General features: G+C 45.2%; 1 protein-coding gene across 8 annotated transcripts in view; it reads right to left on the bottom strand.

Moving 5' to 3' along the window:
- Positions 1-9236, bottom strand: part of CPSF6 (cleavage and polyadenylation specific factor 6) — a 91049-nt gene that overhangs the window by 70210 nt on the left and 11603 nt on the right. For all 8 annotated transcript variants that reach the window (XM_063927499.1, XM_063927502.1, XM_063927500.1 and 5 more), the window contains exons 2-3: positions 2671-2877; positions 1888-1991 (exon numbers count right to left, since the gene is read on the bottom strand). In XM_063927499.1, the coding sequence (XP_063783569.1) occupies positions 1888-1991; positions 2671-2877 (311 nt within the window). The remainder of the gene's footprint in view (positions 1-1887; positions 1992-2670; positions 2878-9236) is intronic.

Below are 9236 nucleotides of genomic sequence, written 5' to 3'. Positions count from 1 at the left end.
TTTGGGCCCAGGTAGGGTTTGGCTCTTCTGGTTTTCTCAGACGTGGCTCAGGCGTTACCTATGGAGAAGCTGCAACACGACATCCTAGGACACGCAACTGCACCATGCATCACCATTATATTTGAGTTTTTAAAAAAACGGTGTGCTTTGGATATTTAAATCTTGTTCAGTGTGCTGCGAGTTGTAAAAGGTTAAAAATCTCTGCCCTAAGGTATCAATCCAATTAGGCAAGAGCTTGTATCATGAAACTCGCAGTCTTCGCACAAATGCAAGCACCAAAGAATTCGTTATTCCAAACAGAACCGCCAATTTGCAGTACTGGCTGTGAGGGTATGCAATTTTCTACTAAATGCAATCTAAGTAGTACATAAAAAGAGTGGGGAGGCCTTCCTAGACCCCTCAAAATGGTATTTTGGTACATACCGGTAAATCCTTTTCTCTGAGTCCATAGGCGATACTGGTGGAATGGTTTACTGTGGTTATAGATGGGGTCTTATGAAGCCAGGGCACTTTAAATTTCTCAGTGATGGTGTGTGCTGGCTTCTCCCCACTATGCCCCTCCTACAGCCAGTTTAGAATTGTGTGCACTTAGAGCTGGGCACACCTCTGGAGGCTCCAGAGAAGATGATTTACTTTTTATTTATTAATAATTTCAGGTAGGCAGCTGGCTTACTGCCTACCCGCACCGTGGGAGCTCTGAAGGGGACCCGTTCCCATCTAACAGAGAGGCGGCTGCACGGATCCCTAGCTGCTGGGACACTGCTCACACCGCAGCCATAGAGGGCTGCGCTGGAGCGCGTGCGCAGCATCACCTCAGGGCAGCCGAAGATCAGTGGCGCTATGTAAAACCGGGACCCCGCTAGAGGGGCTCCCGTGAAATAACTTTTACAAACCGTGCCATTGTCACTACAGAGGGTTGGAGAGCGTGCCATTGGTGGGCGGAGCTTGCTGTGGCGCACTGCGGGCGCTCTCTTTGTGCAGAGACAGGAGACGCGCCATTGTTCTGAACACCTCAGCTCCGGTTAGACATAGAAAAATGACAACTTTGTTAACAATCGTATAAAGGCCATTAGTGGCCATAAGGAATGTCCTGGAAGCTTTAAAAAAAAATGTGTCAAGTAGCTGAGTTTTACATTTATTTATTTTTTAAAGTTAAATAATGCAAAAGCTTACACATTTGGATTACAAAGGCATTAAACTAAAAAATAAATAAGAAAAAAAAGTAGCTTTTGTGGTCATTTTAGGACACCGAAGAAATGTAAAACTAAATTCTAAATAGAAACTATTTTTCTTTGAAATGAATACGCTAAAAAAATATGGGGTGCATAATATACGAGAAAAAAATATTTGGGGGTATTTTGAATATGCCAAGAACTACTCATCGCAGCTTCCAACTCACACCTAATAAGCTTGACGGCCTAAAGGAAAGTACTGGAACCTTGTCGCAACAAAACGAACACAGCAGGTAGGGAACCCCCATATAATGTAACGGGGAAGAAAAAAGATTAAAAAGAAAGGGCGAAGGAAAAACTACATCTGTGAATTATTTGGTTTGGATGTTTAATTATTCCATACAGAGTTAAAATATTTTGTCTGTCAGTTTCCAAAAGGTGATGAAAATTGAAAATAACTAAACGAAACACATTTGATACATCACTAGTTTGTCAGTGCTAGTACAAATGTCTCCATAGAAACAAGCGGTAGTCTTACTTGAACCAACACCTGTTGTCCTTGTACAGCTCAATATTTCAAAGATAACTGTGCAAACAGCGTATATTATGTTTTTTAACGGAGGAAGCATCCACATATATTTTAAATATGAAAAAAATTATTTCAAAACAAAAAAAGCATTTTTTCAGCATAACTGCACCAAGTGTTTGAACTCACCCTTTTGACTGGCCATTGGCTCTATTTTCATAGAATTTTATTTCCGAAATATCATTAACACCCAGAGAATGAACAGCGTCCGTTAAATCTTCATCTGTTGTCCACTAAACACAGAAAATCGGTGCATTCATTTTCAAAACAAAACAAAGGCAGGTTGACAGCAACGCATACTACAACAAGGGGGTTTGATAAAGTGGAACAAAAGATTAGAAAACTAAGTTTATATTACCAGTCTGTCCAAGCCTGATATGTATAGCAGCTAAAACATAATATGATATCACTATATTGAGCTAATGGTAGTTTCCAAGATATTCGGTGGGAAGGGGGTTTGGAATTGTGATGAACCAAGTCTGCACCAGAATGTGAAAATGGAACAGCTTCCTACGGATTCGGTATGCTTTACCGTCATTCGGGATCCCGGCAGTCAGGAGACCGACGCCAGGATCCCGACATGTAGAATGCCGGCAGGAAGCGCAGTGAGTACCCTCGCGGGCTCGCCATGCATCGGGCCTGGCTATTCCCCCTTGGGTAGTGGTGGGAAGACCGTGCCTCGGTCGGCATTCAGACCGCCGGCATATTGCCGGCTGTCGGAATTCCAGTGTCGGTATCCTGAATGTCGGGATCCCGACTGCCGGTAAATTAACCGCATCACCTTCCTACAGCATCAAAGCATTCACTAAAATATATCCAGTTTTGAAGTTACTGAAATGTCTGCCTTGTACATTTGAGAACAGAACAGCTGAATGTTACTGAATTTACAATTTTCAAGACATGCACTCTTACCCATGTTAGATTTCCTATATACAGAGCAATTCTCTTTCCAGGATAAGTAAATATAACATTTGTAGCCGATCCTTTCACTACATCATCTGAAACAGATGCTGCAAGATTGTCCATGTAGTCCCGGTCTTCAGGAGCATCTCCATTATTTGCAGGGGACATGACATCCTCATATAGCTCAATCTGCTCGTGTGCACCATATTCTGCTTCCTATCATGTAAAAGTACTTTTATTAAGGTTGAATTATATGCTCATCTGAACAAATAATGGATCAGCTATATGACAAAATAGGGATTTTTGTTTACTTACCGTAAAATCTCTCTCTGATTCCATCTGGGGGACGCTGCGCCGTTACTTGTGGGTTAGGTGTGTGGTTGTGGAGTTTGGCACAGAACTATTAAAACCTGACTCCTCCCCCTCTAACCCCTCCTTCCTGCCTAGCCAGCACCTCAGTTAACGTTTAGCCAAGCCAAAAGGAGATAGACCAAAAAAAATTAACTGATTAAACCAGACAAACACACGGGAGGGATCGCAGCGTCCCCCAGATGGAATCAGAGAAAGATTTTACGGTAAGTAAACAAAAATCCCTATTTCTCTTTCATCCATCTGGGGGACTTGTGGGATTTCCCAAAGCAAGCTAATGAGAGGAGGAGGAGGGAGATGGAGACGGCACAGCCGTCCGCAAAATTTGACGCCCAACAGAGGCAGTCTCTAAACCGAAAGTATGAAAACGGTAAAACTTTTTAAACGTATGCACAGATGACCAGGTCGCCGCCCTACACAGCTGCTCAACAGATGCACCCCCGCGAACAGCCCAAGAAGCTCCAACAGCTCAAGTCGCAGGAGCTCGAATTGAGTAAGGAACTGAAACATTAGAAGACTGTTTGATGGCCGAAGTTACCCAACGAGCCACTGTGTACTTGGAAGCCGGACAATCTCGTGTGGACGCATCAATTAAAAACCAACAATGCATCCGTACGATGGATAGAATCCGCACGAGATAAATAAATCTGTAAGGCCCTAAGCACATCTAAGAGAGCCAAATGGGAATCCTCCCCGGAAGGAGAAGGAGTAAACGCTGGGAGGACAAATGTCCTGATTTAGATGAAACGCTGACACAACATTCGGAAGGAAGGAAGGTTTTGTTCGCAGAACCACCCGATCATCATGAAACACCAACAAGGGTGGACTTCAAGAAAGAGCTGCCAATTCAGATACTCGTCTTGCAGAAGCAATTGTCAATAGGAAGACAACGTTTGAACATTAGATACCACAATTCTACAGATTCCAAAGGTTCAAATGGAGATTTCTGAAGAGCCGTAAGGACTAAGTTAAAGTCCCAGGGAGGAACAAAAGGTGGCTGAATCCGAAGAACTCCCTGAAGAAACGTCTGAACTTCTGGAATGATAGCCAGTCTCCTTTGAAAAAGAACCGACAAGGCAGAAGCTTGACCCTTTAGTGAAGAAAGTCTCAGACCCTTATTGAGACCCTCCTGAAGGAAGAACAACAGACGAGGAACTCTAAACAAATCCGGTGTTAAACCACGCTTTTCACACCAAGCAATGTAAATACGCCACACTCTGTGGTAAATTCCAGAAGCCACCGGCTTTCTAGCCTGAATCATCATTTACACAACAGGACGAGAAAAATTTTCCCCTTAAAATGTTGGATTCAAGAACCAAGCCGTCAAAGCCAGCTGAGCCAACCTGGGTGGTGACATGGTAATTGAATCATAAGATCTGGATGCAGAGGGAGTTGGAATGGTTCCTCGACGACCATATTGCGCAGAAGAGTGTACCACTGTCAGCATGGCCAATCTGGGGCCACCAGAATGATTGGAAGACCTTCTCTCTGAATGCGTTGAAGAATTAGTGGAAATGGTGGAAACACATATCCCAGTTGAAAGTGCCACGGCGCCATCAGTGCATCGATTAGAATTGCTTGAGGGTCCTGAGTACGCGACCCGTAGAGAGGAAGTTTATTGTTGAGACGAGACGCCATCAGATCTACATCGGGCATCCCCCACCGGGCTACTAGAGTCAGAAACACCACCTGGTGAAACGCCCACTCTCCTGGATGCAGCGTGTGAAGGCTTAAGAAATCCGCTTCCCAGTTCTCGATTCCTGGAATGTGAATCGCTGATCTGGCCGGAACCCAATCTTCCGCCCATGTGAGAATCTGAGCGACTTCTGTCATGGCGGATCAGCTTTGAGTGCCTCCTTGCTTGTTTATGTAAGCAACTGCCGTGGCGGTATCGGACTGAATCAGCACTGGATGACCATGTACCCTGGTTTGAATCCGAAGTAGTGCATTCCGGATTGTCCTCAACTCCAAGATGTTGATCTGCAACTTTGACTCTTGACTGGTCCAGAGCCCCTGAAAGTGATGAGTCTGAAACACCGCCCCCCAACCTCTGAGGCCGACGTCTGTGGTGACCATCACCCAAGACCAAATTGTGAACGGAACTACTTTGGTCAAATTGGAGCTGTGAAGCCACCAGCGAAGCGACTGACGAGTCTGTACAGACAAGCGGACCAGCTGTAATTTGAGATGAGGCCCTGTCCGAGTCCAACAGTTGAGAATCTGAGCCTGAAGGGGTCGAGCATGAAACTTGGCATATGGAACTGCCTCGAAGGTTGCCACCATCTTGCCTAACACCTGCATGCATTGGAGAACCGAAACCACCTGTAAATGCAGCAGTGTTCGAATTCTGGACTGTATGTCCTGAATCTTGTCCTGAGGAAGAAACACTTTCTGGTTGTTGGTGTCGAATAAGAGTCCCAGAAACATAATTTTCTGGGAAGGAAGCCAAGACGACTTTGGACAATTTATTATTCATCTGAATGACTGTAGAGTCTCTATTGTGAGACGCAAGTTCTGGTGAAGAATCAACTCTGACGGGGCCTTGATCAACAGATCATCCAAATACAGAGTAATACAGAGTAATGTTGACTCCCTGACACTGCAAAACTGCCACCACATGGCCCATGATCTTTGAGCCTGAAACTGAAAATGTCAAGGCCGACTGCGAATCTCAGAAGAGATTGATGACCCGTCCAAATAGGAACAAGCAGATAGGCGTCTTATGTCTCATGAAGCCAAATATCCCCCTGGTTCCATGGCGACGATAATCGAGCGGATGGATTCCATTTTGAACTTTTGGTTTGAAACGAACCGTCCAGTTTGTCCACGAGTAAAATCCCCGACCTCTCTGCTGAGCGGGAACTAGAATAATTACTTCATTTCATAAAAGAGTGGCTGTTGCCTGACGAAGAGCTCGACGTCTGGAGGGACCGTTTGGAAGAGAAGTGATGAACACACGATATGGGACTGGTTCCTCGAGATCTAACATATATCCTCTGGATATGACCTCCGTCACCCACCGATCTGGGTTCGACAGGAGCCACACTTCTTTTAACTGTAGTAACCGAGTCCCAACTGTCACTGATCCCTCCGGAAATCGTGAACTGTCATGCAGTAGGTTTGTCGGCAGGTTTACTTCTACCTCTGAATCTCTTTTCGTGGGTATGTGGAGCAAGCACGAAAGGAATGGAAACTACCTCTGCCCTGTACATGAAAGGACCGAACCCTTGTAGTATTCGGTTTCGGAGGAGCAACTGGAAGAAAGGGGCTCTTGCCCTCCTGTAGTATCTGAAATAATCTTCTTTGATTCCGACCCAAAGAGAACTCACCTTCAAAGGGTACTGCCGACAAGGTCTGTTTGGAGTCAAAATCGGCATTCCAGACCCGAAGCCAAAGAGACCGTCTTGCTGTCACGGTCAAGGCAGAAATACGGGAGTGTAGCGCAGCAGAATCAACCAAGGCCTCACCCACATAAGTAAGAGCCTCCGAAATCTGTTCTGCTAATTGAATGGCTTCCGATGGATCGTCAAACTGCATTCCAGATATGACCTGTGCTAGTCAGTCATCCGCGGCCTTGAGGACCCAAGCGCCAGCTAGAATTGTGATAGAGAAAACAGATTTAGGCATTGTTTCAATCTTCCTATCTGTAGGATCTTTCAACGTCACAGACTGTACAGAAGGAATAACCGTAGCTCCTGCTAAATGTGAAATGGGAGCGTCTACCTTTGGGGCGGTTTTCTGTAAAAGGATATAGAAATTTCAATTTCTTAGGGGCTTGGAAACGAGAATCCGGCTTAAGTCAGGGCTCCTTTAAAATATCCCTGTTATTAAGAGTCTGACGGATGGTGTCTATCAGCAAACAGCTGAGCTAGTAGAAAAATCATCTTCCCAGACCGAAACCTCGTCCCACTCTGGGTCTACTTCCCCATTCTCCAATGGGAATGACTCCAACTCCTCCCCCAGAAAGTTATAGCGGGCAACGGTTGTGGCCGTGTTGTAGCAGAAGAACTGCCGGCAGAGTTTACAAACTTGTTTAGGGGCCGAGATAAATCAGCAAGACATCTGCCCATATTTTGAGCCCACACCGGATGTTCCTGGCCCAAGGAGGCAGAGACAGATCCGCAGAACCTCCCTATTGGTCCACCACAGATGCACCAGAGCATGAAGCACAGAGGGTATCCACGTCCGCGCTACCCTTAGCGAGCCTTGACCCACATTGTAAGCAGGAAAATAAACCACCGAGGGTGTCTTCCCCCTTGTAGATCTGTCTGGCTTATTGTCATAATTAAACTTTTTTTTTTTTTTTTTTTTTAACAAATGCACTACCAACGAACTATAAACTCAGTAGAGTAGTGAACAGTACTGTGAATTATACTGTGTAATTTATATTGAAAAAATATACGTTATGGTAAGAACTTACCGTTGATAACGTGATTTCTCTTATGTCCACAGGTATCCACAGGATAACATTGGGATATTGTCGAGCGACAGCGAAAATGGCACCAACACGGTCACGAGCTTTCTGGCCTCCCAGGATGCATTGGGGCCTCCACTATATAGTCCCGCCCACTGACTCAGTCAGATCAGTTCTTTCCACAGCGATTATAGGCAGGAACATTAGGTAGAGACCTGTACAGGCGATAAGAACACACATGCACACCCTTCCATACAAGAAGGAAGAGGTTTTTAGTGTTTGTCTAGATCCTCAAATCAGATGCGTCCGGGTGGGATCCCTGTGGACATAAGAGAAATCACGTTATCAACGGTAAGTTCTTACCATAACGTATATTTCTCTGGCTGGGTCCACAGGATTATCCACAGGATAACATTGGGATTCCCAAAGCCATTTTAGTGGTGGGGACGCTCCTGATTGCACAGGAGGACCTTTCGCCCGAAGTCTGCGTCATGAGAGGCAAAAGTATCCAAGGCATAATGTCTGATGAATGTGTTTATGGAAGACCATGTGGCTGCCTTACATATCTGTTCTGCTGATGCACCCTGTTGTGCTGCCCAAGAAGGACCTACCTTACGTGTAGAGTGTGCAGAGACATTAGCTGGAATAGGGAGATCTGCATGAGAATAAGCTTCAGATATTACCACTCGGAGCCATCTCGCCAGCGTCTGTTTACTAGCAGGCCAACCTCTCCTATGGAATCCGTAGAGGATGAAGAGGGAATCTGTTTTCCTGATGGCACTAGTACGATCTATATAGATTTTTAAAGACCGGACCACGTCCAGTGACGCTTCTCCCGCAGATAGTCCCGATACCTGAAAAGCTGGGACTACAATCTCTTCATTCAGGTGAAACTTTGACACCACCTTTGGAAGATAACTAGATCTCGTTCTGAGAACTGCTCTGTCTGGAAAAAAAACTTAGGAAAGGAGACTTACATGATAATGCTCCTAAATCTGACACTCTTCTGGCTGACGCCATTGCCAGTAAAAAAAGAACTTTAATCGTTAACCACTTAAGATCCGCTCTCTCAAGTGGTTCAAACAAAGGACCCTGGAGAAATTTAAGAACTAAATTCAAATCCCAGGGAGCTGCAGGAGGAACAAATGGAGGTTGAATATATACTACTCCTTGGAAAAACGTACGTACATCCTGTAGGTCAGCAATCTTCTGCTGTCAACAGTCAACGCTAAGACTTGCACCCTCAAGGAAGCAACCTTCAACCCCTTATCCAATCCTGCCTGCAGAAAAAACAAAATTCTAGCTACTTTAAAGGCTCTTGGATTGTAATTTTTTCCAGAACACCAATGAATATAGGCTTGCCATATTCTATGATATACACGGGCCGAAGGCGGCTTTCTTGCTCTAAGCATGGTTTGGATTACTTGCTTTGAAAATCCTTTAGCCTCTAAGATAGAGGTTTCAACAGCCACGCCGTCAAAGACAGGCGATCCAGATGACTGTGACAACAAGGACCCTGCATTAACAGATCTGGACGTTGAGGGAGCAGTATCGGTGCTTCCACGGACATTCTCCACAGATCTGTGTACCAATGCCTTCTTGGCCAAGCTGGAGCTATTAGAATGATTGCTCCTTTTGCCTGTTTTATCTTTCTCACTACTCTGGGTAACAGAGATATTGGAGGAAACAGATATGCCAGCTGAAACCTCCATTCTACTGACAGTGCGTCTACCAGGACTGCTCCTGGGTCCCTTGTTCTTGATCCGTACCTCGGAACTTTGTTGTTTAGACG

This window comes from Pseudophryne corroboree, chromosome 6, assembly GCF_028390025.1.
Source record: "Pseudophryne corroboree isolate aPseCor3 chromosome 6, aPseCor3.hap2, whole genome shotgun sequence".
Lineage (NCBI taxonomy): Eukaryota > Metazoa > Chordata > Amphibia > Anura > Myobatrachidae > Pseudophryne > Pseudophryne corroboree.
This window is presented reverse-complemented; position numbering and strand designations above follow the sequence as displayed.